The following is a 27,007-nucleotide window of genomic DNA, read 5'->3' as shown; positions in this document are numbered from 1 at the left end:
TGTTCATGTTTTTGTAATGATGACTTGGTTTGGTGTATGTTATTTGTGGTAAATATTTATCATAGTTTTACATCAGTTAAGTGGCAGTTTGTGTAAAAAGACACAAGGACACAACTACACTACCAGTCAAAAGTTTGCACACACCATCGCAATCAGTGCTTGGTTTTCAAGTTTCAAAATTTTAGATACATACTGAAGACGTCAAACATGAAGCAATGATGTCCGTCAAATACTTTGTCTTGAATGTTTCACAGTATGATATTAAACCTTCCTATCTTCATGCGCATCAAACCAAACAAAGTTGCAGGTCAGGGTGTACAGAGGCATTTATAAAGCCTCTGTACGCATAAAATGAGGTCAGAAATGTGCGTACACACGTCAAAGTTGGTATTTATAAAGGAGGACGTTGTGTTTAGTGGAAGTTTAAACCTGTTTTAACTTTATTTTTCCAGAAAAAGACACAGAATGTAATTGAAGCGTTTGGGAAACATGCACAATATATTTGTGTATTGTAATTTTACAAAGCGTTGCAATTGTTAGAGGGAATAAAGATGTGTGCACATGGACGTTCATCTACGTGCACCAGAGCGCATTGGCACTTGCTGACACTGATGTTGGATGATCCCTGTAGCGTCACTGTGTCCATTTATGAGACAATCTCTGGACACACGTCTGACCATCTCTTACAGCTGACCCACAGAGGAAGCACGCTGCCAAAAGACAGTCAAAGTCACTGTGGTCATGCGCACGGCACCGCGATTCCACGAGGGAGTGCTGTGGAAGGTTTTACAAATCCCAGTATTTTTTCTGGTACATGAAATCTGCGTTTTGTCCGTACAAACTCTTTCATGTAGATTTTGAAGCAATCTTTTATAAGTAAGGCTCCAGATATGTGGAGAGGTGACCCCGCTCACAGTTATAATGCCTGTTTTCCTAAGTATTTTTGAGCTATAAAACCACCAGTAATTTAATACATGTAATGTATTAAATTGTAATGTAATGGAGATATTTAATATCATACTGTGGAACATTCCAGACAGAGCAAAGACATAACCATAGAAACAAGCAGGTGATGGACTCTCCACGAGAAAAGTTACACTATGCACCTTTAAATGAACTGTGTGTATTGTATTTCTGTAGGGCAGCGCTGTGAGACACCACCCATGGTTAAAAATGGAGAGATGCTTGACAGGTCCAGAAGAAACCCATATGAAGATGGTTCTTCTGTTTGGTTCAGATGCAATGGTGACACTGATCATTTCAAAGTGACCTGTGACTCTGGGCAGTGGAAGAAAGACAAATCATGTGAAAGTAAATATCTGAGTAGTATTTTTCATGTGTACTTTTACTTTTACTTAAGTACAATTTAGTACTGAGCAAAAGTAAAACTTATTTGAATACATGTTAATATGTGGGGACACCAGATTTATTTAATATTTAATTTTTAATTTTATATTTTATATTTAAGTTGTCCAGCACAGCCATTTCGACCCCTGTTCCCCGTGTCATTTATTCATTTATTTATTTATTTAAATATACAGATATTTTGTATAAGCAGCTGTTGAGCTCAAAATAAGTCCATTTTATTGTCCGAGAATCATCAGTGTGTGGTCAGCATGCTAGTTGTTAACATTACTATGACTACAAACACCACTCTGGCCTCTGAAAGCTGTGAAAAGCATGTACGAAGTAATTGTGGTGAATAATTAGGATGGTCTAAATGCATAAGGTAAGGAAAGAATTACTTTGGACCACTGCAAACAGTTAAACATGATCTAGCTGCTAGGTTTTTGTTTTGTTAATTTTTTTTAAATCTGACACAGCAACTTTAAATGTATGACTTTGTGCTGGTGTAGATGTCCCGTGCAGTCAACCACCAAATATCAGAAATGCAGAGATGGATACCCCCCCTGAGCAGCAGTATGCACATGGCCAGGAGGTCACTCTCAGCTGCAGCACTGGTCTAAAAGAAACGTTCCAAGTGAGCTGTCAGTCTGGAGAGTGGATCAACAACCACCAGTGTGAAGGTATGTACTAGTATGTATATAAATATATTTGATTCTGTTCGTGATTTTCAGATTCTAGAATGTGATGATTACAGCCATGTGTTTCTGATTCAAACACCTGCTGCAGGGGCGGAGTGTGAAGTGTGGATCCCTGTTAGACCAATGACGCTGTTCCTTATACCTCCCGACTCCGCCCCTCCTCCCCCTTCACTCTATCTTTTAGTGGGCGGAGTTTAAGTGTTTAGTCCTACTTTAATTCAGGGGGCAGCTGAAATAGGTATGAAAGTACAGTAATCACTAGAATGAACTGGCTCTTGCCTCCCCTCACACTGAACAAATCTGCCAGTATATAAAATAAAATAAGGGGTAACACTCTGTAATTATTGAAATAGCCTAAATAAAGATAGTTATTATTAATAGTTTATTAAGCGTGATTAGTTTTAGTAACTACTTAAGAAATACCCTAACTCCTTAATTAATAGTTACTAAGTGTGAATAATTTTTAATAAACTATTTGTTCATTATCAGTTAAGTTTTTCTTCATGCTCCTATGAGGCTATTTAAGATGTAGTTATTATTAAATGGTACCAAATAGATTTTATTAGGATATGCCTGAAGAATGAGAACTTCGCACATCAATTTCTTGAGATGGGTGCGTTGGAGGAGAGGGAGCAGCCCAAGAACATAAGAGAAAAAACAAAACACACATAGAAAGAAAAAAAAAAGAAAAATAAGAAAAATAATAACAAATCATTGAATAATAATAGAAAAATAAGAATATAAGAATATTTTTCTATTATTATTCAATGATTTTTCTGCAATGATTAATATTTAATTATTATTATGATTATACTGTATGTTGATTGTCTTTGTTTTATGAATGATGGTGTTTTGGGTACACTGTTTCTTTACGACCTGTCACCCTTGGGTGCTTGCCACATCCTATTTAAGATGGCCACCTGAGCTCTCGTTCTCAAAGGTCTAGTGCTGAAACATTGCAGGGTTTGTCCTAATAAATTTCACAATTTGCAAGTAAGATGGTGTGCAGGATTTTTCTCTATGTTATTAGAATGTGCTTAAAAAAGATAAGTGACAATTTGAAATAGTTTGATCCCATTGTCTTAACGTTTGTGTGTTTTTATTTCTGTCTTCAGCCATCACATTTAACATTGTCTTTTTCTAGTACCAACTGCATGTAGTGGATCTGATATCCCCAATGGGTATTCACATGAATACAATAACACGCTGTACTACACCTGTTTGCCTGAATATAAACTGCTCGGTAAAGGGTGGTGGGACGTAGCCTCGTGTGAGAACGGCAAATGGAACACCCAAGAATGTGTTGGTAATGTTTTTACTTTTTAATAGTAATATGTGATTGGATGACTGGATTTTGATTTATAAAATGACCAAAACTTTTAATTCTGTGGGTGGACAGATTGTTTTGAAGATATGACAAAAAGGTAAACTTCAAAATAAGCTATCATGTATTAGGGAAGGATACACTCCTGGTCAAAAGTTTTAGAACACCACACTTTTTCCAGTTTTTTACCATTTGCTGTTGACCAAAATGTATTCTAAACTTTCATGAAAGTGTCCACTTTTGGTAGATATAACAGCTGAACACACTCGTGGCTCGTTCTTTTTACAACAGAAATCAAATATTGTTGAGAAAGTTCTTCCCAAGTCTCTTGCAGAAGTTTCCATAAATGTGTGGCACTTGTTGGTCACTTCACTCTTCTGTCCAGTTCATCCCAAACCAGCTCCATGGGGTTTAAGTCTGGACACTGTGCTGCTGGACACTCCATGTTTTCAAGCTTTATCATCTTGTTCTTTTTTCCTGAGGTAGTTTTGGCAGAGCTTGGACTTTTGTTTTGTTCTTTTACCTTTATTTTTTAACCTCTGTCTGTTCAGTTCTTACCTTTGTACCATTTCAAGTTCTTCATTGGACTTGCACGACTTGAATTGCAATAAATAACTGGAAAAATTAGGGTGTTCTAAAACTTTGGACTGGTAGTGTATATTAAGTAGCACTTTAGTCCCTCCCTTCATCAGCTCAGTTACATATATTTTCCCACTAACTAAAAGGTTGGTGGTTTGCTCCTCACTACCAGTAGTGCATATTACTTTTATGTCATGATAACCACGTTACAGCAATGATCCAGGGTCTGCATGGAGTTTTAAATGGGTGGAGATGGTGAAGTACACATCATAGCCATTTGTCTAGAAAGACAGTCCACCTCTGAACAGAAATTAGGGTCTAAAGCACAACAACAGGGGGAATCAGAGTATGTTAATAGGATTTAGATCATCTGCTCGGGGCATGGAAAATATGTAAAATATGGTTCAGGTGACAGTTCACACCTCAGGGGATTTCAGTGGACTTAAGTAATAACAGATATCCATACTTGAAACAACTAGGGTGTGTTTGATTCAGTGTAGTCAGCTCATCTCTTTAGACAGATTATTTGATTTTTGATTGCTTTCTGATTGTTGGCACCTGTAGTGCGCTGTAGTAGCATTTGGTAACACAACCCACACATTAGCAAACACTGCCAGAAAGTTTTAAAACTGAAGAAAAAAAATACAAAATTAATTTAAGCAACACATTTTCAGGATCCTGTGATCAATACGAGCGTCCATTGTCCTAATTAGGTGCTTGATTTTCCACAAAAATGTGAGAGTGACTGAAAAACTGCTGGCTAATGTTTGCTGGCTTGTGACTTGTTTAACAGCAAAAACCATGTTACTGGTTGTAGTTTCAACTCTTTCTTCTTAGATTGTGATAAAATAAAGCTCTGATTAAAGTCTAACTTGAGTAACAGCGCTTCAGACAGAGCAGTGCATTAGTTAGCATTACACCCCCAGGGAATAGCTGCAAAGTAGCAATAAAAGAGAATTGGTCAAGAAGGATGAAATGAGATGGTGTCGGGTTATCTGATTGTTCTCGTTGTTTGGTTTTTACTGTCCATGCACATGTCCCCAGTGTCCCTCTCTTCTCAAATACTGTATTGTTTCTGTTTCATTTTGACCTGCAGCCAAAACAGACTGTGGCCCAGTTCCTGATATCCCAAATGTGAGTGTGATGTCTGAGAATCAGAGATTCCCAAATGGATTCAGAATCCAGATTGGGTGTGAGGCTGGATACAGACCACTCCTACAGGAGCTGACCTGCAGAGAAGGGAAATGGAGCGACAAAACAGAGGAAAAAGTGGACTTTAAGAGCATCTGTACACGTGAGTCACTCTGTGTTACATCATGTCTCAGAATCAGAAAAATATACGAACTCGGAACTTGCTTCGTTGGTATGGTGTGGCATTATTTTTTTCTGCTATACATACTAGTCCATCTCTAGACCATAAAATGTTGTGAAAACGTTCAATATTCTTTGTTATGAATTTCAGAAAGTCAAAACCATATATTATAAAGACTCACACAGCGAAGCTTTCACTTTATTTCTTGAAATTTGAATGATTATTGTTTACAGATAATGAAAACCCAAAATTCAGTGTGTCAGAAAGTTAGAATAGTGTGAAAAAGTTCAATACTGGACAGCTGTGGTGTCACACCTTAATTAGCTAATTAGCTCAAAACCCCTGCAAAGGTTTCCTGAGTCTCTCAGTCCAGGTCAGTGTCAGTGTCTCAGTCTGGGTTAGTCTCAATCCGGGTCACAGTCATCTTTTAGTTCTCATTGTGTATACTGTGACCTGTATAATGTAGATTATCGATTAACCTAAGTATATAAGTACGAGCACATGAGTCCTGTGCTCAGGTCTCTGCACTGCCCCCTGTGGCTCAGAGAATAGATTTTAAAGCGGCTCTGCTTGTGTACAAGTCTCTCCAGGGCCGAGCACCGTATCTCTGATATGTTTGTGCCATATGAACCATCTGCACTCTGAGGACCTCAGGGACCGGCCTCCTGTTAGTCCTGGTTTTACTCCCTGTTTAGTCCCAGTTTATTCCAGGTTCAGTCCTGGCCTTCTGTTGCCCAGAGTCAGAAAAGAGTCAGTGTTTCAGTTTTCAGCAGCTAAAACCTGCAGAAAAGACGTGTAGCCTTCCTGAAGATGTGGGACAGGTTCTGTTTAGCTGTGCATATGACTGAAAGTTTTCATTCTGCACTTTTCTCTTTTTATGTTAATTTTATGATGTTTTGGTTTGCTTATGTTGTATACAAATAAACTTGCCTGCCTGTCTAATCTTGACATGTCTACTTCTTTGTTTTAGCCATTGCTAAGTTGTGCCGCCCACCCACTAAAGTGAAGGATGCTTTAATTTTTGCTCCATTTGAGAAAGAGTACTTATCAGACACTGTGCTTGAATACAAGTGTCGGGATAATTACATCATGCAAGGAAATGGCACCATTGTGTGCAAAAATGGGAAGTGGCAACAGGAGAGCATCCGTTGTAATGGTTTGTATTTTCAAAGCTTATATTCTAAAGTTTTTTTTTTTGTTTTGTTTTACATATCCTGAAATGCAAATTGAATTGTCTGTTAAATTACATAATTATTTGTCTTTCAGAGCCAGAAGTAATAGAGACTGAAGTTGATTAATAAAGCATTTGTGATGTTGGTACAGTTTATTACAGATAAGCACAATTTTGTAAAGGAGTTACATTAAAGAACATACTACAGGTTTTCATGTGGTTCTAATTTCTATTGCTTCGTTTGGTGGGAATGTTCATATGAGAGACACTTCTTATAATAATAATAATAATACTATAATATTTATTATAATAATCTATCTATCTAAAATCAAGCTGTTTTCATATATTTTTATTTCTCAATTAATAAATGTTGAGTAGACCAGCTTTGGCCCTTGTTTAAAAAATGGTTGCTAGGCAACAGTTATGGAATTACCTCTACATATGTTGTATCTACTGCCCGTGTCCAACCAGGAAGTAAGATTATAAACATTGTTTTAAATAACACATTATGGTATTTCACTTTTTTAAGTTTAAGTTTTTAACTATGTTATATTGTTGTCCCCTCATCAAAAACACACCTGGAGAAGTATTTTGCTATATTCACCATTGTGACATTAATTCACTAATCCAAAGTTGTTGTCTTTGAGAGCTGAAAAATGCTCTGTTTGCATTTTGCCAGTTTTGTTGCATTGCACGTAAAAACCCAAATACCTAAAAGGGAGGCATTCTAACTGTGAGCGGGGGTCTCCACAGATGTTAGTTTGGAAGATAATAAGGTTCAATACATACACTGCAACAACAATCTCCACGGAGAAAAGCATTTGACAGACCCTCCACCAGAAAAGTTACAAAATGCATTTTTAAGCCCAAATGGTAAATGGTCACTTTTTCTATAGAACTTTTCCACCTTTAAGGCACCACTCACCTATTCACACTCCAGTGTACGCAGACACTGAGGGCAAGGTGGGTTAAGTGTTTTGCCCAAGGACACAATTACAGCATTTATCTGTAGGAGCTGGAATCACACCAGCCAACCTGTGGGTCAGTGGATCTGAGCGCTCAACCAATGATGTTTATGTCAAGAGCAGGATTTGAACCATCAACCTTCAAATGAGTGGACGAACACTCTTACCAACTGAGCTGCAAGATCTTACCCGCACCATTCTAAAATGTTACATGTTGATTAAAGACAAAAGTATTTGGATGATTTATGGCTTCTTTTTCTTTTTGTGACATACTCCAGTCTGCGCTCTGTACATCACATAAAATCTCATAATGACACATACTGTTGTCATAGTGATTAACAATGTAATAGGTACAAACATCACTAGAATGTTTCCTTTATACAAGTTATATCTCAGATGAGTCATTCCACGCCAAATCACTGAATGTCCCCGCTCAACCATCTCAGATTTGACTGAAAAAATTCTAGAAGGTTCACACACTTTCCAATATTAAAAGTCTCCTTATAGTTTTGTCATTACAAATATTTTGTCAACTCTGCCCTGAACTGTTTGGAGCAGGGTTTTCTGAGGAGCCACTTTCAGACTGCTGTATCTAAAAAAAACTATTTAAGGTTGGTCCCTCAATTTTTCAGGGGTTAAAATTTGTCAAATGTACTTGTAGAATCTGGACTTTTACACATGTGCTTTTGATTTATCACAGATTTCTAGGGCTTGAACTTGCTCGAAAATTCTACTAATCAAATATGACGGCATCTTTGAAGGACTGTGGAAAGTGCAATTTCAAAGACAGAGGTTTGATATTGAACATACACCTTTCCACACACATGCTGTGGACTTTGTATTTTAAAACTGAGCCTCTGTGATGAACGCTCTACAACAGGGGTGCTCACACTTTTTGAGCATGCGAACTACTTACAAAATGACCAAGTCATAAAGATCTACCTAATACAAAGCCAAACAAACTGCACTGAAACACTCTGTGCCCCTTTTTTGGACCCTCACCCACAGTTTGAGAACCTCTTCTTTAAGAGAACTTCCTCTGGCACTTTACACAAAACTGTGAAAAAAGTGAAGGAAGATTTTTAAACCTGTTTTTTTAAAGTTCCAAACTGGAGTTACATTCTTTTCTGGTTTTGCAGTGATATTTACCAGCCTCTGCACATTTACCAAACCAAACGCACATCGTGACAAACACAGATGCATTTGTGCACTTTTGTTAGACAAACTTCAGCCAAATGTGGCAGTAGGTCTGTTCTGTAGATCTGCTCTATGCTGTAGACCTGCTTTGTGCCAACACTGGAACACAAATTTAGACTCGTTTTTGCTTGACATTTGGTCTTGTTCTTCTAATCAGCCGCACTGTGGGAGGGGCTTGTGTTGGCTGTACGCAGGAAGGAGCGAGAGCGTGAAAAGGCGAGGGGCGGCGTGCTGACGTGAGGCAGATGGACAGGTAGGATGTTTAGGAAGTTGAACCTGCCCTGTGATGCACGCTGGTACACGAGGGCACACGCTGTTGCAGACGAGCCGTGCATAGGGAGCGTGTGTGTTTGTGATGTGCCGTAGAGTCTCCGCGGGTTTCAAATGAGCGCACAGGCTGCACTGAGACGCCCCACACGCTCCTGCACCCGCTACAAGTTTATTACCAACAGCAGCGGCCGTAATGAAATATGATCGCACTTGTTGAGTGTCAGACCTCGAGTGAGAGAAAAGACCGAGTCCAAACGCGAGTCCGAGATGAGACACGCCGATCTACCCACACGACCTTGGCGATCGACTGGTAGATCGCGATCGACGTATTGAGCACTCCTGATCTACAAGATATTAACTGTTAAAAATGGAAAAAATTTATTTGGTGCCACCTTTACCATGTTATACCAAAAAAATGACAGCAGTCATGAAATCATTGTTTTCTAAGCTTCTGAAAGTCCCTGCATAGTCCATGAATGCTCTGCATGTATGTGGACACCACATTTTCAAAAATTCATTTTGAGAAAATAAGGCAGAACACCATCACAAATTTTGGCTATGTTAAAAACAAACATCTAGTCTTTCTAAAACAGTCTGTTTTATGTTGGTGGGTGCTGTAATTTTTTATGGTATAACATGGTAAAGGTGGCACCAAATTATTTTTTTTAACACTTAATATCTTGTAGAGTATTCATCACAGAGGTTCAGTTTTAAAATACAAAGTCCACAGCATGTGTGTGGAAAGGTGTATGTTCAATATCAAACCTCTGTCTTTGAAATTGCACTTTCCACAGTCCTTCAAAGATGCCGTCATATTTGAATAGTAGAAATTTTTAGCAAATTCAAGCCCCAGAAATCTGTGATAAATCAAAAGCACATGTGTAAAAGTCCAGATTCTACAAGTACATTTGACAAATTTTAACCCCTGAAAATTTGAAGGATCTACCTTAAATAGTTTTTTAGATACAGCAGTCTGAAATTGGCTCCTCAGCAAACTCTGCTCCAAACAGTTCAGGGCAGAGTTGACAAAATATTTTTTAATGACAAAACTGTAAGGAGTTGGGAGCTAAAATTTGGGACTTTTCTTATTCCTTTTCCTAATCTGAGATGTTTGAGCCGGGGCATTCGGAGATTTGGCGTGAAATGACCCAGACGTTAAAATGCAATGCTGAGGTATATATTGTGAACCATTTTATTCTAAGCTGAGGTCCTATATATCATCTGTTTGAGTCATATTTTCCTGACTGAATGGGGCCAAGAATATCCCAAAAATAAGACAACGTATGATGGATCCAAATGCAGCTCAAAATAAAACTAAATGAAATTAAATAAATCCATTAGATGCAAGTTCATATAGTCAAACTTTATGAACCACCTTTGAGGACAGACTTTGGCATTCTTGACTCCTAACTTTAAGGAGAGGTTATTTCATTATAATTTCAATCAGATAAAATAGAAAAGTACAATTAGGCAATGTATGTTGTTTAGAATTTCCATCATGGCTTCCAGCTACCCACACAGCAGGTAGGTTTGTAACTTACAGGAACAGCCAGCCCTGAATTTTGTGCAAACACTACAATCAATTATTTTATTTACTTTATTTATTGGTTGTTTTGAGGAGTGATAACAGCTTTGGACTTTTCAAGGACGGTCCACATTTGACACACATTAGAAAAAAGCTTAAGTTGGTAAAAAAATGTTGTCACTTTTGTTTAACTGATGCCTAAATCTCAAATTCAGCCTCGGCCTATGTCATCAACACCAAAAATTCCATGGACAATTTACACACGTGTATATATGTCTATGGAGGAATGTTTAGCAGTTACTATGGTGACACGATGACCACATTAGCAAACACAGCCTGATAAGTTTTTAGATTATCTGACTAAACAAAATTGATTTAAACAACACTAACTCTAACTCAACACAAATCAGTTCACCTGTTGAAGTTCCAGCTAAATCAGGTTATAGTCAGATTGTGTTAAAACAAAACTCAGATTAAAGTCTAACTTGAGCAGCAGAGCTTCAGACAGAGCAGTGCCTCTAGTTAGATTCAAGAGTAAATCTGATTGAATAAATGTCAAACATGAGATTTGTCCTAAGCTGGTTACTATAGCAACTTCAACGCTGGGGCTGTATCTGAAGCACAGTTTGAAAACCAGCCCCAAATCAGGCAATGGCACCTTTGCTAGGAAAGTTACATAGTGCACCTTTAAATGACTTTAGACTGTGCTGTCTGCCCCTTTAAGAGCATTGAGACCTGGAGCTAATGTAAACCGCTCTCAGCTCAAACTTGTGTAAACTGGAGGGAGACGGTCGGACTGAGCTACAGTCCACCATTGGGTTCAACATGCACCTCTCTGTGTCCTTACTGCTGCTGCTGACGGGGAACGCCATCGTTTCAGCACAAAGTAAGAGCTTTTTAATCGATTAGTAAGAGCAACATCATTATTCCGCATTTATTTACTTAGAAATAACATTTATTCAGTTTTTTCTTGGCAAAGTAATGACCATCTCCACAAGAACTCTCCACCAAATTGTGCAGCTTTAAATAAACCCATTGTTTATTTTGTGACAGTAGTTGAACATTATGGCATTTGATCATATTTTTCGTTGCAGCATGCTAGCATAATTTCTACATTTTTGTCTGTAGGTATTCATTAATAATGCATGTTTATAGAATCAGCTTATTTGAAAAGCTTCTGTAACAGATCGAGTGGGTCCACTTGGCAGGAGGGCCTAAGCCAGTTTCCAAACAACAGAGACATGTTGTGTAACTTGCCAGGAACAGACTGGTTTTCTGTATCCAATCAAACAAGTCATTTCAATAAAGGGTCAGATTGAAAATACCTGTGATATTCAAAGACAAAACAATAACAAGTAGTAAAAGAGTTCAAGAGAGAATAGTGACAAAATGTTCTCACGTGATATTTTGAAAAGCTGTGGTTACCATGGTGATTGTCAGAGTCATAATTGATCTGACAAATCTTAAATGAAAGACGAGGCTGTTCTCTTTAAAATGAACCAAATACAAAAGTTTAAATCATTATCAAAAAATAGCTTAGATATAGAATTTTTCAAAAACTGATATGTCAAATTTTTGGGTCTGGTCCATGGATTAATAGACTAGATATTGCATTATTTTTGATCTATGTCATAAATAGTGCTGTGCATGTTACTCTGAAAAAGTCCATCCATCCATTTTCTTTGGCTTATCCGAGGCCAGGTCGCGGGGGCAGCAGTCTAAGCAGGGACTCCCAGACTTCCTCACCCCGGACACTTCCTCCAGCTCCTCCAGGGGGACCCTGAGGTGTTCTCAGTCCAGCCCTGAGACATAGTCCCTCCAGTGTGTCCTGGGTCTTCCCTGAGGCCTCCTCCTGGTGGGACATGCCTGGAACACCTCCTGAAGAAGGCACAAAGAAGGCATCCAGAACAGATGCCCGAGCCACCTCAGCTGGCTCCTCTCAACATAGAGGAGTGGTGGCTCTACTCCGAGCTCCTCTCGTGTGACTGAGCTCCTCACCCTATCTCGAAGAGAGCACCCAGCCACTCTGTGGCAGAAACTCATTTTGGCCGCTTGTATCCTCGATCTTGTCCTTTCGGTCATTACCCAGAACTCATGACCATTGGTGAGGGGAGGAACGTAGATTGATGGTAAATTGAGAGCTTTGCCTTTCAGCTCAGCTCCCTCTTCACCACAGCGGTCCGATACAGAGACTGCATCACTGCAGACGCTGCTCCGATCCACCTGTCAATCACCCACTTCATCCTCCCCTCACTCGTGAACAAGACCCCGAGATACTTGAACTCCTCCACTTGAGGCAGGAACTCTCCACCCACCCGGAGAGGGCAAGACGCCTTTTTCCAGTCGAGAACCATGGCCTTGGATTTGGAGGAATTGATCTTGATCCCAGCCGCTTCACACTTGTCTGCAAACCTCTCCAGTGCACTTTGAAAAAGTAATTAGTTATAGTTACTAGTTACTTCTCCCAAAAAGTAACTGAATTAGAGTTACTCCACTATTACTATTACTATTACTATTATAACTAACTATTGAGTAATTTTTAAAAGTTTTTTTTAAGGGTGCACTCACACTAGGACTTTTGAACTGGGCCTTGCTCAAGCACGATTGCTGTGGGTTTTATGGCTGCACTCACACCTGCATAAACAAACCGCGCTACGGCCCAATGACGTCATCACACAGCGTTGTTTGTTTACATGCAGCAGCAGAGCTAGAGCTTTAGTGGAGAAATAAGTCCAGCTGCAGAAATATCTATTAAATAGTGAGGCAGATACGAGTCCTGCTGCTATAGGCACTCCTCTGTAAGTTTATGTATAGAAAAGCAGCAGGAGGAGTGAGGACAGCCAGAGACGAGGCTGCTAAATTTTGTCTCTCTTTCCCTTTTACAGTCCTTATTGAAGGTAACCAAGGATTCACTGTGTGTTTTATTTACTGTTTTTATCATATAAGTGACATCAACACTCCTGAGAGGGTTCGTATAGTAAAGTCGTCCGTGTGCGTGTACATGAGCTCTGTGCCGTGCTTTGGCCCACCTCTTCTAACCAGGCCAAAGTCCCAATCAGTGGTGCCTGGTATCTGGTGTCTGTCATGATGCCTGGCACGGGTTAATTGCACTCACACTGGACAAACGTACAGCACTTTAGGGGCTATGGTTCTAAAGTCTAAGTGTGAGTGCACCCTCACACTACCTTAGCCAATCATCATTACTTAGACAGTTATCTCGCCCCTCCTCCCTCACCAAAGGGAAAAAAAACACACACACACATTCGCAGCTCCTGTGTCTGTGTGTGCCAAGTCAGATGACAACTTCAATGAGTAGCTTCAGCAGCGTGCAGTAACGGCGTGTTGGTAATGATAACAGCGTTGTAATGATAAGAAAAGTAATTAGTTAGAATACCCGTTAGTGACAAAAGTTATTTTAATGCCATTATTCCATGACTGGTCATGATGTTTTTTCCTCATCACAAACAGTTGTGTTTTGTTTCATTCAAACATATTTACACTGTGTTCCTTTCTCAACTGAAAACACAAAGGCTAAAACCAACATATTCAAAAATTAATTATGGTTATTCTAGAGTACTGTAGAGTAAAACAGTTCAACTGAGACTTAAAGTAAGTGTTAACTTTAAAAGTACCCATAAATGACATCACACGGTGGAATGAAGCATTGAGTTTTGGTGATACAGACAGCCTAATAATCCTTGATTATACATGTGTGAATGAAACAAAACACAGCTCCAGGTCTGTCTTTGATGAGATCACATTATAACACTTACAAAGCTCACAAGAGTCAGTTGTGTGTACTGTAGGACCTTTAATGTATATTGTGCACTGTCCCTGTCTAATTAATTAAACTCCTTTGTGTAAGCAGATAGGAGTTTCCCGTCTGCTCAGCCAAGCCTATTCTAAAACCTACTCTATGGAGATGTTTTTGCTTTGCCAGGATTGTTCCACTGTATGGCATTAAACCCATATTTCAATAGCATTCAATTTTAACACTTACTGTTTTTGCTTAAAACCTTATCACCTAGAGATAGTTTATTTCTTTACTATGGAACATTGTGGGCAAAGCAATGGACATCTCCACCAGCAACCTCCACCAAAAGTTACATAGTGAAGCTTTAAATAAATACTTAGCAATCCATTGTTGATTCTGTGATGCTAGTTTAACCGTGTTGCTGTGTTGCCGTCAGATTGCTTGGAGCAACCTCCCGAAGTTCCTCATGCCCAGTTGGTGAACCGTAAAGATGTGTACGAGAAGGGAGAAACTGTCATTTTCAACTGTGACACGGGCTACAGTTCTGGACGTCAGATCAAATACTTCTGCACTGATAATGGCTGGAAACCTGAACACCGAGGAATCTGCAGACGTGAGTTCAATCACTGTTATGTGGTTATGTTTACATGCACGGCAGAAATCTCATCATTATCAGATTTCTCGATTTACCAGATTATTCAAATATCTGTGACACTTAATAATAACTGCACTTATTCAGGCCTTTATAAAGCATGAACTAAAGACTTTTAGTTTATTGAGATTCAGGCTTTGTGAGAAAAATATGTGAAAAAATATAATTAATAATATGAATATAATTATTATATTATTTATATTATCATTAATATGTGAAGAGGAGTAGCTGAGAGGAGGACAGTAGTTCCAGATGCCTCCTGGATGTCTCCCTGTGGAGGTGTTCATGTTCCACTGGGAGAAGGCCCTGGGGAAGACCCAGGAGGGTGTGTGTGTGTGTGTGTGTGTGTGTGTGTGTGTGTGTGTGTGTGTGTGTGTGTGTGTGTGTGTGTGTGTGCGTGTGCGTGTGCGTGCGTGTGTGTGTGTGTGTGCGTGCGTGTGTTTGATCATCATTCATTTTTGTTCAGGCTTTATTAAGGGACAAACAAGTGTATGACGTGAATATAAAAAAAATGTAAAAATACAGCAAAGTACTGGGACAAAAAGTGAAAATGTTTAAAACTAAAACAGTTCTTACAGTTCATTTGTTTTTCAAATACAACAGTTATTCTGATTTTTACTGGCCATGTAAATTTACTCAGTGTTTAAACCTTTGGTCTTTTCAGTAAAACCGTGCATACTTCCGGACGACATTCTCAATGGATACTATCAGATCATCACTGGAGAGGATTTTGTATTTGGGACGACTATAAAGTATTCCTGTAATGAAGGGTACGTTAGACCAAGGAACTTCATGTTGGTTTTCTCTACATTAGTAGACAGGGTCATTTAAAGGGGGCATATTACGCAGATGTTTGATCTATGTTATAATGTTCTTTCCTCGTCACAAATAGACCTCACTTCACTACTGGCATTGGAATTGGCAAAAAAAAGTAGCTGTTCACTTGAAAACCACTGCTTTATGACATCATGAGGTGGAAGAGAGATTTGTTCATTTTGACTATTCAAATTGGGTAATTGATTTTGATTCGATTGTGGAATATGTTGGAGCCCTATCCTCTAGCTCAGACATGTCAGACTCTGGCTCGGGGCCAAATTTGGCCCACAATATAATTATATTTGGACCGCAAGATCATATCAAATATGTCTTAGAGCTGCCCGCCAGGTACAGACAGAGAGTTATTATTTTATATTATGCTTTCTTTGGATTCAATGTTTAAGCAAAACTATTATTTAACATTTATTTTAATAAGAAAAGGTTTAACATTACAAGAAAGAAGAGAAAATAGATGTTGTCACTATCAGCCTATGTATGTATGCCAGCATTGCTTGGGTTCGTTACCATGTGTGTTTGGATTCTTTGCCTTGTCATTGGTCATATCATTGATAAACAACAAGGTCTCAATGTCCATGGGGTCTGCCCACTGGTCCGACAGCCCATTAGTTCGAAAATCGACCGTCGAGTAGAGATCCCATTAGCCCGACATTATATTCATCAGAAAAAAAAGAGGATCATTGGTCCTACAGGCCATTAGTTCGACCATCACCATACACAGTGGAGATGGACATTCAGCACTACCTGCCCCGGTGTGGCTCTTTCCTCATTCTGGTGGCTCCCTGCCCCAGTGTGGCTCTTTCTTCGTGCTGGTGGCTTCCCACTCGGTGAGGCTCTTTTCTCGTTCTGGTGTTTGTAACTCCCGCCCCTCTAAACAAATGAGAATTCCACCCACACTCTAAATTTACAGTTCATCCTCAGCACATTATAAGTTATCCACGCATCTCTACTGTGTATAGTGATGGTCGAATTAATGGGCTGTCGGACCAATGACATGGAACCATTGTTGCTTGGATCGATCATTTTAGCACTTTATTATCGTACCATCTTTGTCAAATGTTTCACTCCCCTCAAAGCATTCAGAAGAAGTTAGAAAAATATGACATGTTTACTAACAAAAGTATTAGCAAAGCAATCTCCATTCTAATTATTGTTTTTACTCATTATTGCAGGTATCAAATGATCAGCAAAGAAGACACCCGGACCTGCTTACTCAATGGGTGGTCGAACCATTTACCCGTATGTGAACGTAAGTACAAGAAATGAGAGGTGAGTTTTCATCTTACAGCACAAAGCTAATGTAAACTTACAAGAGTCATGAGCCCAAAACATACAGAGATACATATAACAACAAACTTATTTGTAAGCACTGCTCTATCTGTTAGACTTTAATCTGATCTTTAATTTGACACCAGAAAGTGCTGGTGTAGGTGGAACTTCAACATGTGAGATGATGTGTGATCTTAAAAAATTCTCCCACACGTAAAATTAGCTGACAGTTTTTCAGTTAGTCACTCTAATCGTTCTGTTGAAAATCATACACCTCATGAGTTTTCAGACTGTTTGCTAATGTGTGTATTGTGTCTAACTGATGAACATTCTACCGTAGGGATACATACGGAAGCCGAGAGGAGTCACAACAAACGCAAACGGAGCAACAAATACAAATGTGACAACACAACAAAAAGCTACAACAAACCAAAAAAAGCCACAACGGAAATGACTGCGGGACTCTATTTTAATGCAAACGCCGCAACAAATACAAACGCCACAACACAAACGCAAACGCCGCAACACATTAAAAAGCCACAACACATTAAAAAGCTATAACGGAAGTGATCGCGGGACTCTATTTTCCAATGGATCGATCAAGCAGCAAGTGAAGAAGAAGAACTACAAAGTGAAACGAATAATGATAAAACAATAAATTACTTTTACTTACATTTCCAACTTCTGCGTTCTTTTACTTTTCATGTTGTAGTTCTTCTTCTTCACTTGCCGCTTGATCGGTCCGTCGGAAAATAGAGTCCCACGGTCACTTCCGCTGTGGTTTTTTGATGTGTTGTGGCTTTTTAATGTGTTGCAGCATTTGCATTTGTGTTGTGTTTTTTAAGACGGCCTAGGTTACATGGTGTGGACACCAATGTAATGCTAATGTTTTACAAAGCATGCATGGGATCTATTTTACGTTATGGCATGTCAGCGTGGTTTGGTAACCTGTCAGTCAAACTTAAATCACCGATTTTTACCTTGACTAAAAGAGCGGGTAAAATAATGGGTGTGGCCCAGAGCTCACTTCAGCAAATTTTTGAGGAGACTGTTAGGAAGCTCGGCAGGAAGGTAATCAATGACCCAACCCATGTTCTTCACAGTCAGTTTGAGTAAACTGTAAACTGAACAGATTCAAACATTCTTTTGTGCCACTAGTTGTTAATCTGCTAAACTCAGATAGTGCAGTTAAAAAATAATTATAAAAGGCTTAGGGAATGTGCAATCAAAACTGCACATAGGCTTAGGGAATGTGCAATTACTAATAGAATACAAGAATGCAAAGGGCTCGTATGTTAAGAATAATTTAAAGGTCCTGTTGGTGCATCACTCGTGGTCAGACTTAGTCTCATATTTATTTTGTTCTATGGTGTTTATGTGCTGCTTTGTGTTGTGTTGTCCTGTTTTTTGATAAAGCATGTTACCCCCTGTCCCAAGACAAATTTCACCCATGGGAGACAATAAAGGATTATCTTATCTTATCTTATCTTGTGGTGTTTGTATTTGTTGCGGCATTTGCATTAAAATAGAGTCCTGCGGTCATTTCCGTTGTGGCTTTTTTTGGTTTGTTGTGGCTTTTTGTTGTGTTGTCGTGTTTGTATTTGTTGCAGCATTTGTTGTGACCCCTAGATACATGAAGAACACCTCCAGCTTTATGTCACTGTAAAGTATCAATATTACCACTATGGGTGTCAACATTATTAGCAGGACACAAGCTCACTCACACTAGATATTCTACAGGTTTTCCAAAACAAGACCAGACCCTTCTCTAACCATTTACTTTTTTCAGCACTGAGTTGTGACGTCCCACCTCACATACCAGGGGTCACTGTCGAAGATTTACCCATTGAAGAGGGGCCCATCCTGCCAGACCGCTTCATCACCTTCAGCTGTAGTTCTCTGGGCTCCACTCTGAACGGCTCTGCTACTTTGGTCTGTGGCAGGGACGGACAGTGGGACAAACCTTTCCCCAACTGTGTGGGTAAATATCAGTGAGTCCGATGCACATACGTAAGTCCATTTTCTCTGTAGACTTCTTAAGTGATGACGTCACTTCTGGGTCCAACAAGAAAGTTCACAGTTAATTTGCAGCTTTGTTTTTGGGCGTATTCCATGAAGTAAGCTAAAGTGAAAGCCTGGCTTATGTGGGCTATCCAGGCTTGTCTAATCCTCAGTTCCACCAAAGTGATTAACCAGAGTTGGTGCAGTAACAAGCACCTGGGCAGAAACCTTGTTGGGACCAGGCTAACTGTCAAGATGATTTTATCAATGTCTCCAAGAAACAGTCAAAAGTTTCAGCACATGCATTCACACACCTGTGTCAGCGCACTTGTCTCTGTCTGATCCAGTTTAAAAAGTGACTTTTATAGTCAAGTGCCACTTGAGACTTTTACCAGCCGTATGCTCCTATGCACACGTGTCTGTGGACGCTGCATGTATTAAAAAGGCACATACTACAGTATGTAAAAGCCTAAAGCCATTATTACATTAAAATTACCTGCATGTGGCTGTTTTGAGGGGAAATGCAGCTTTTACACACACGCACAATGGTTTGAACTCTGAGGATGAACTGGTTTTCAGTGAGTTCTTTCTATGCACTCATCACATCTGTGTCTCTCTCCTCATTCCCCCGTCTCTCGCTCCCTGTCAAACTGAAAACACATTGGTGTGGATTTTTTGTTTCTTGTTCAGGTACATGTGAAGAGTTCTGCTCCAACTTTACTTTTACGTAGAGTGGAACTTAAGCTCCACATGAACTACCAAGCACCTGGAAGAGTCTGAGGCATTAACCAGGCTCCAGACTGGAGGGCGAGAGGAGAAGGGGAGAGTTGTGTCTTTCCTCTCACTCCTCAGATCAGAATGAGGAAAAGTTCCTTGTCAGCTTTAAATGACTGCTGTCTCTTTTAACGTGAGATGGTCATTTCAATTAACTGATGGACCAGGAAGTGTAGAGCTCGAGAGGGAACGTCAATAAACGACATGTTACCATCATGGATCTATTAAAATAACTGTCCAGAAAGGATTTTTCCTGTAGAGCGCAATGTAATCACAAACTGTTCGAGTTCGGCTGACAGGCCACTTAGTTTTTAAAAAGATTGCATTTTGTGGCGATTTTTACTTACTTTTAGATCATAAAATCTTCCTCAGCTTAAAATTCTTCAAATGACAATTTAAAACATTTTTAAAGTTCATATTGTAAAAATAAAAAATTTCCCTCTTTAAAATTACAAAATCTGACATTTGTGAAAGTTGTTGATGCCCTATCAGCCACGGGCAGTTTCAGTTCCCCAAATCATGCATGTGTGTCAAATGAGACAATTCTTTCTAGGCCGGAGCTCCCGGAGCTGCAGCACCAATGGAACAGCCACTAATCGATGATCAAATATTTTTATTTTGTAATTCTAAATGGGCCGATCAGAGTCATGCAAAGGGCTGTATGTGGCTCTGGAGCTGGACAGTGCCCTGGGGCCTCATTTATAAAGCTTGCTTATGCAAAAATCCGTGCGTGCACGCTTCCTACGCCAACCGCGGCATTTATAAAATTCGACTAAGGTGTGGCTCTTTGCTTAAATCTACGCCAACTCAGGATCTCCTGTAAGCTCTACGCAAAGTCTGGAGACACGGGGAAAAAGCGACACTCGTGGAGAGAAGCAGAAGTGAACAGAGTTTGAGAAAGAGTTTGATCAGAAAATCCACGTATACAGAAGAATTACCTTCAGATTTGCGCATTTAAGTGTTATTAAGTATTCCACTCATTATTCTCCACAATATTATACATTTGACACTCGTGCACGAGCGCGGCTACGTTCCTGGACACAGTGTCCACAGTCCACACCGTGACCATAGACTTCTATAGAACACAGTCTGTGACCAACACAGAGGACGAAATAATGACCCGACCTGAGAGAAAACTCTTCCCTTGGACGCAGCAGGAGCCAGGCTTTGATTTAATGAACGCAACTTTAACACTTTTACTTTAGTCTTTACGCACCGAGCGGCAGAGTGACCCGAGTCTGTGCACGACACGAAGACTACTGTCTGAACCTGACCCCAACCAAAATCTTCCCTACATTTTTGTGTAATGGGGAACTTTGCACACTGTATGAAGAACAGAATAATGCCCCTGCCCGTCCCGACCCAGACCCACACTCACAGAGGTCAGACCCAGACCCACACTCACAGAGGTCAGACCCAGACCCACACTCACAGGTGAGCAGTTTGGATGTTTCGTGTGGACTTTCATTGGCAGAATAACATCTGTATCTGATGTGTTTCATGCCAAATCTGTGTCCTCGTGTCCCTCCCTCGCTCCTTTCCCTCTCCAGGGGAGGGCATCTGAATCTCTCGCACGCGCTCATAATTTGACCATTCAGATCAGCGTGTGCACATATCTACGTGTATATGCATAAATATACAGGGCCAGTCCTCACACACTTCATAGACAGACTTAAAAATATAGTGATAAAATTCTTGAAACAGCGAAAAAACACGTGGGCTTTACTGCAAAGATGTGCTGCCTAAATATTATGAAATATGATTAAATGAACAGATGAGTCATTGTTGTCACTTTTAGTTTTGTATTTATTTATTAAACAAGGTTTAATAAAGTCTTTAATAAAGTCTTTGTCGTGATCACGTGGTGCTGCGTGGAGCGTCCTCCTCCCTCTGTCCCTCTGTGGCAGAGAGCCACCGGAAGTACCTAGCCAGGCTAGGCTAATCTGGATGGCTCAATGTGTCATTGACTTAAAGGTGTCCATGTTTAGACCCCGGGGCTCGGGTACCATGGACATGTTTGAAGTAAGTGTATAAAATGCCCCTAAAGATGTTTTACCAAATCTACTGCAATAAAAGAAAAAAGGACACAACCCCATAGAAGACTGTTGAATGAACGCTCAGTTTAATCAGTTTAGCATCTTAAAATCTTCATTACTTTGACATGAATGCTTCTGTCAGTGTGCCCCAGGGCAGCTGTGGCTACAACAGTAGCTTGCCATCACCAGGTATAGCATGAATGAATAATGCTGAATAATGCTCTGTAAAGCATCTTTGTGACAAAAAATGTCAGTGAAAAGCGCTATATAAATAAAGACTTACTTACTTACTCAGAATTCACAACTTTTATGGTGCAATGTTTGAATATTCAAAGCTAATCTAATCCTCCATCACGATGTGGTATGCCAGGCTCACAGCCATGTGAGTGGTGCAGAGCATTGTGGGTCTGCTGCTGAGAAGGTGACCATCTCTTCAGGAGGTGTATGAGCAGGTTGATTCACAGAGGACCCTTCTCACCCTGCACACGGAGTATTTGAACCACTCCCTCAGGCAGGAGGCTACGGTCTGTTTGGACAGAACTGGACTAGAACAGCTTCTTCCCCTCTGATGTTGGACTCATGAACACTTAAGAATACTTAAACATGCACTATGTAACTTTTTGGTTGGGGTTTGTCACTTGCTTGTTTTTATGGATATGTCACTGCTGTGCGTGGAATGTCCCACAGTATGACATTAAACAGCTCTACCTCACATTAATTCATTTATTTTATGGCTCAAAAATACCTAGAAAAACAGGAATCTTGACCTCTCCACAAATCTGTCCTGTAACTTGGTCTGGTTTGATCTCCATGAAGATAGAAATGTTTAAACATTCCAGACAAAGCAATAATATGTCCATAGAGAAAAGATTTTGACGGACCTTCCACCGGATTAGTTACACAATGCACCTTTAAGAGAGGGATAGGTGTCAGGGACTCTTGTTTTTCTTCTAAAGCGTCCAAAAGGTGGAGGATCAATGTTCTTTCTGAAAAAGAAACATAAATGTACAATTATTTCTATTATTATGATCTTTTGTTTTCAGGGGTGACGTGTCCCCTTCCTGAGCCTAACCCTAAGTGGCGCGTGATTGGAGTGCAGGGTGTGGTGACTGCTGGGGGCTCAGTTACAGTGCAGTGTGTGAGTGGAGGCTACTCCAAACAGCTGCAGTGTCTCCAGACCGGACGGTGGAGCTCCACTTTCCCCACCTGCCGCGGTCAGTCATACGATTCACACCTTTCACACTTGTCCTGGTTTAGTTCTGGTTTGACTCCAGTTTAGTCCTGGTGTCGACATGTTTTGGTCCTGGATTAGTCCTAGTCTAGTTCAGGTTTAGTCTCAGGTTTTGTCTCATGGTATTGATTAGATTGCTTTTTTTCACACCTTTTTTGTATATTTGTATTATTTGAGCTCATGTAATATTGTAGTTAAAACAGTTGTTTACTGTTTGTGTTGCAGACCACTGTGATGTGGTGGGTGTACCAGACAGTGTTTATTATAATCCCATACAGAGACAGCTCCCAATAAGAGGGAGTTTGACTTTTTACTGCAAAACAAGAGGACACATGCTCCGAGGACAGGCTCGGGTCACATGTTCAGAGGGCGGAGAGTGGACCCACCCTTTTCCTTCTTGTACTGGTGAGACTGTTACATTAAACACTATGTATACATTATCCATCTGTTTTCTACAGGGTGAGGGTAAGAATGTAGGTTGAGTGGTGAATCGAGAGCTCTGCTCAACTTCTTCTTTACCACACCAGACTGCTAGCCAGGCTGACACCACCTAGTGCCTCCGCTCAGTTTCATTTGTGACTAGGTCAGGAATCGGAATACACTAGATGGTTTGCAAGAACCCCGGAAGTGCGAGTCCTGGCACCAGCGAAGAGCCATACATTCTGTGTTGGTAAAGATTCAACAGGTCAAGGATTTAAAGCTGGAACAAAGAGAATGTTTGATGAATTTCATTAAGGGGAAAGATGTTATTGTCCTTCTTCCTATGAGATTTAGGAAAAGCTTAATTTACCATTTAGCCCCGTTAGCGGTGCATTACATATGTCATGACCAAATAGCAATGATTGGTTAAATAAAAAAGTATCCACCTACTGTCGAGCAAATGAATCCTAATGCTGCGAGGTCAGACGGTTTCCACGAAGTGAAAGTGGCTGATGAATCACTGCAGACACATGTTACATACATGTTATTTATAGGCTGTAAACACGCCAAATTGTAACCAGACAAACTTTCAGTCATTGTCCCACATTTCCTCTAAATGAGCATACATGGAAACTGGATTTAATTTAAGTTAACTTAAGTGTTGTTTGGGGACCCAGCAACAATGTGCTCTACATCCACTCCACTGTGGCGCCTGGTATTTTCAGAGGTCTCCTCTTCCAGCCAATCAACGCTTAGCTTCTGTGATCTGATGAATACACATTTGAGGGACACTTGTGCGTTGTTCTGTGGGTTGCTGGTGGAGGGTTGTGACTTGGCCTCATCTCTGCCCTTGGTAAATGTGCTGGTGTCCTGGTGCAGGAGGCTCTGTGCTCCTGGTGCAGGCGGCTCATCTGATGCTGTTTTCTCAGATAGTTTCTCTGTTTGTATAAATGGACATAGCTGGCCTGCTAGTCTCCATGTTCCAAATAGGAAATGAGCATGGGTGTGATTTGGCTCTGGCTCCATTTCACTTTCTATTAAAAAACGTTGGCCCCCTCTCTGTACCTGCCGCTGTGAGTCTCATCATTTTGGCCTTAAAATGTTCATATTAACCCTCTCTACGTGATCCTGATGTGTTTATTTCACTATTTTGTCTATAAATTAATATATTAATATTAATAACCGACCAATAAGGCACTTTCTTTGTCCCGATGATGCTCTTGTTAACGTTAGCAACAGGTTTGATTGACAGCCTGCTAAGTGTAGGCAGGACACCCTCACTTCTGATTGGCTTTTTTTGTTTGTTGATTGATTATTTGAGATCTGGACTTTTTCCAGTTGCTCCTTTAAGCAGGTCTGTTTCTCTTTCAGATCCTTACAGTTGTGGACCTCCACCTTCTTTGGATAATGGAGACTTCTTTGCCTCTGGTCAAACATTTAGCCATAATTCACGGGTTCAATACCAATGTCAAGACAAGTACGTAATGGAAGGAGGGCCACGCAAAACCTGTTTAAATGGAGTTTGGACCGGGGACATCAAATGTCTCAGTAAGACTCACATATTCACACTCCAACATCTACATTGTCATTTATAAGAGCTGTGATCTTTTTCTGTCTCTAATTGTCAATGGTGCATGGGTCACCAAAAATATGACTTCTGCATTTACTTTCTCATAAACATTTTAAAAAGTTTATGTTGTGAAAATAGAAAAGAATCCCTACAAAATCCGACCTTTGTGAAAATTGTGGATGTCCTGTTGTTTCTGGGCCCAAGCTCCTGAGAGCTGCAGTACCTGGAATAATAATAATCGTCAAAGCACCTTAAAGTGAGTTTTGTAAGAGTTAGCCTAGCCCCGCTCTGAGCCTGCGCTAGCTCTAGCAGTTCTCACCCTGATTTCTTTAGAACTGCACGTTTCTGATATCACACGTTTTGCAGCGCAAGACCAGTATTCAGGAAGTGATGCAGAAGTAAACATATTTCTTGGCGTGATGCACTAATGAGCACAGGCCACTGAAAACAATACGACGCCATCTTGGATTTATCTTCCAGTTTTGATTATAGTTCGATGGTTAAACCACTAATACTTTATTCCTCACAAGTTAACTTATTCTTGTAGATTTTCATTAAAAATAGCCTTTTAGAAGATTTATTTTTTGCTGTTGTATTGTAACAAGATTGAGTAAAACTGAGTAGCCATACACTATGGGACTGGTATCGGTTTCAGCGAGTACACCAGAGCCAAGTATCAATACTGGATCGGATCTCAAAAAAAAATGGTATCAGAACAACATTCATTTAAACCACATTTTTTATTTTTATAATTTAAAGAGAAAAAAAAAATTAACTGAAAATCTTTTATGATTATTAGGATGACAAAAATGATTGATTAAAATGTCTGATAAAGCATGAGTTGAACAATCACTTTATGATGGCAAAAAGATGATGGCTGTTTGTGTTCTCCCCAACAGAACCCTGCACAGTGAACCCAGACCTGATGCTACCAAATAAAATTAAATTCAGATATGGACGGAAACAAAAGCTGTATGCCCCCCATAATGATCACATCACATTTGACTGCATCAAAGGAGCTCACCCTATCGGCACACAGGAGATGAGAGTGATCTGTACCGATGGAGTGATGCTCCTCCCCACATGTGTTTAAGAAAGATCATGGTATATGTACAAAATGTATACATCCCTGTTAAATACAGTTTACAATACAGATTGATGCTGTTGAATAATTCAGGAAAATCACTGACAATTGAAATTTATTCTGTTTCCTTTAAAGATGCACTATGTAACATTTCTATTGACGGTTCCACCACCATGGAGATGTCTTTGCTTTGCCTAGCATGTTCACAAGTATAACATTCTCCATTTTGCATGTATTCAGTTAAAAATGTTTCATGCCCTCCCAAGAAAGCATGCATTCATATAATGGAGTCACCTCTCCACAGATCTGACCTGTAAACTGTTACTGTAAATTCCGGTCTATAACCTGCTACTTTTTTTCTCACACTTTGAACCCTGCAGCTAATAAAACATTGTGGCTAATATATGGAATGATTCTTTGTTTGGCAGATTGTCTGTTCATATAAACGGTGTGTGGTTTGGAAACACAGTGGATACACACAGCCTGAGTGCAGAAAACACCACTGTCTGTGCGATTACACATGGAACATGGGTTAACATGAAGGTGCAGCATTTGTTAGTGATGTTATCAGTGCACTAAAACAGTACGATAATATACGTTATGATGCCAAATGAACATTAGTGAGGGGGATACGTCTTACGTCCAATTCAGGTTGGGGTGCAAAAGACAAGAAGAAACAGGTCAGTAGCCACACATCCACTCATACCTGATCAACACAACTAGCCCCACCCCCGGGAGAATCTGAAATCTGCTGAAATCCTCCAAGACACTGACATGATACAAACAGGACAGAGACTCTTTCTGTAGGAGACATGTGAGTAGAGCACAGGGAGAGACGGGGATGATGAGCCGAGGAAGATGTTGTTTGATTGTGTTTTGAACAGTTATTTTGCACTTCCTGGGCTCGACATTAACGGTTGTCCGCTGGCCCGGGGCAACTAAAACTTTTGTCCGGGCAAGTACTCTCCTCTGCCTAGTTGCCCGAGCGGGCAAG

The 27,007-nt window shown here is 40.1% G+C and overlaps 1 protein-coding gene across 1 annotated transcript in view; it reads left to right on the top strand.

Moving 5' to 3' along the window:
- The window catches only part of LOC110164222 (complement factor H-like), a 43,759-nt gene extending 17,353 nt beyond the window's left edge, over window positions 1–26,406 (top strand). Inside the window, exons 10-23 of the mRNA XM_055164757.1 lie at window positions 1,141–1,311; window positions 1,857–2,027; window positions 3,190–3,351; window positions 5,045–5,242; window positions 6,231–6,416; window positions 11,137–11,274; window positions 14,579–14,755; window positions 15,459–15,564; window positions 16,801–16,877; window positions 18,687–18,878; window positions 22,752–22,922; window positions 23,165–23,344; window positions 24,731–24,907; window positions 25,829–26,406. Of these exons, the coding sequence (XP_055020732.1) occupies window positions 1,141–1,311; window positions 1,857–2,027; window positions 3,190–3,351; window positions 5,045–5,242; window positions 6,231–6,416; window positions 11,137–11,274; window positions 14,579–14,755; window positions 15,459–15,564; window positions 16,801–16,877; window positions 18,687–18,878; window positions 22,752–22,922; window positions 23,165–23,344; window positions 24,731–24,907; window positions 25,829–26,022 (2,300 nt within the window). The 3' untranslated portion in view covers window positions 26,023–26,406. The remainder of the gene's footprint in view (window positions 1–1,140; window positions 1,312–1,856; window positions 2,028–3,189; window positions 3,352–5,044; window positions 5,243–6,230; window positions 6,417–11,136; window positions 11,275–14,578; window positions 14,756–15,458; window positions 15,565–16,800; window positions 16,878–18,686; window positions 18,879–22,751; window positions 22,923–23,164; window positions 23,345–24,730; window positions 24,908–25,828) is intronic.
- The last annotated feature ends 601 nt before the right edge of the window (window positions 26,407–27,007 follow it).

The sequence above is a fragment of the Boleophthalmus pectinirostris genome, unplaced genomic scaffold, assembly GCF_026225935.1.
Source record: "Boleophthalmus pectinirostris isolate CB_2022bp ecotype Guang Dong unplaced genomic scaffold, ASM2622593v1 HiC_scaffold_7, whole genome shotgun sequence".
Classification (NCBI taxonomy): Eukaryota; Metazoa; Chordata; class Actinopteri; order Gobiiformes; family Gobiidae; genus Boleophthalmus; species Boleophthalmus pectinirostris.
The sequence above is the reverse complement of the archived record's forward strand: the minus strand, read 5'-3'. Positions and strand labels throughout refer to the sequence as shown.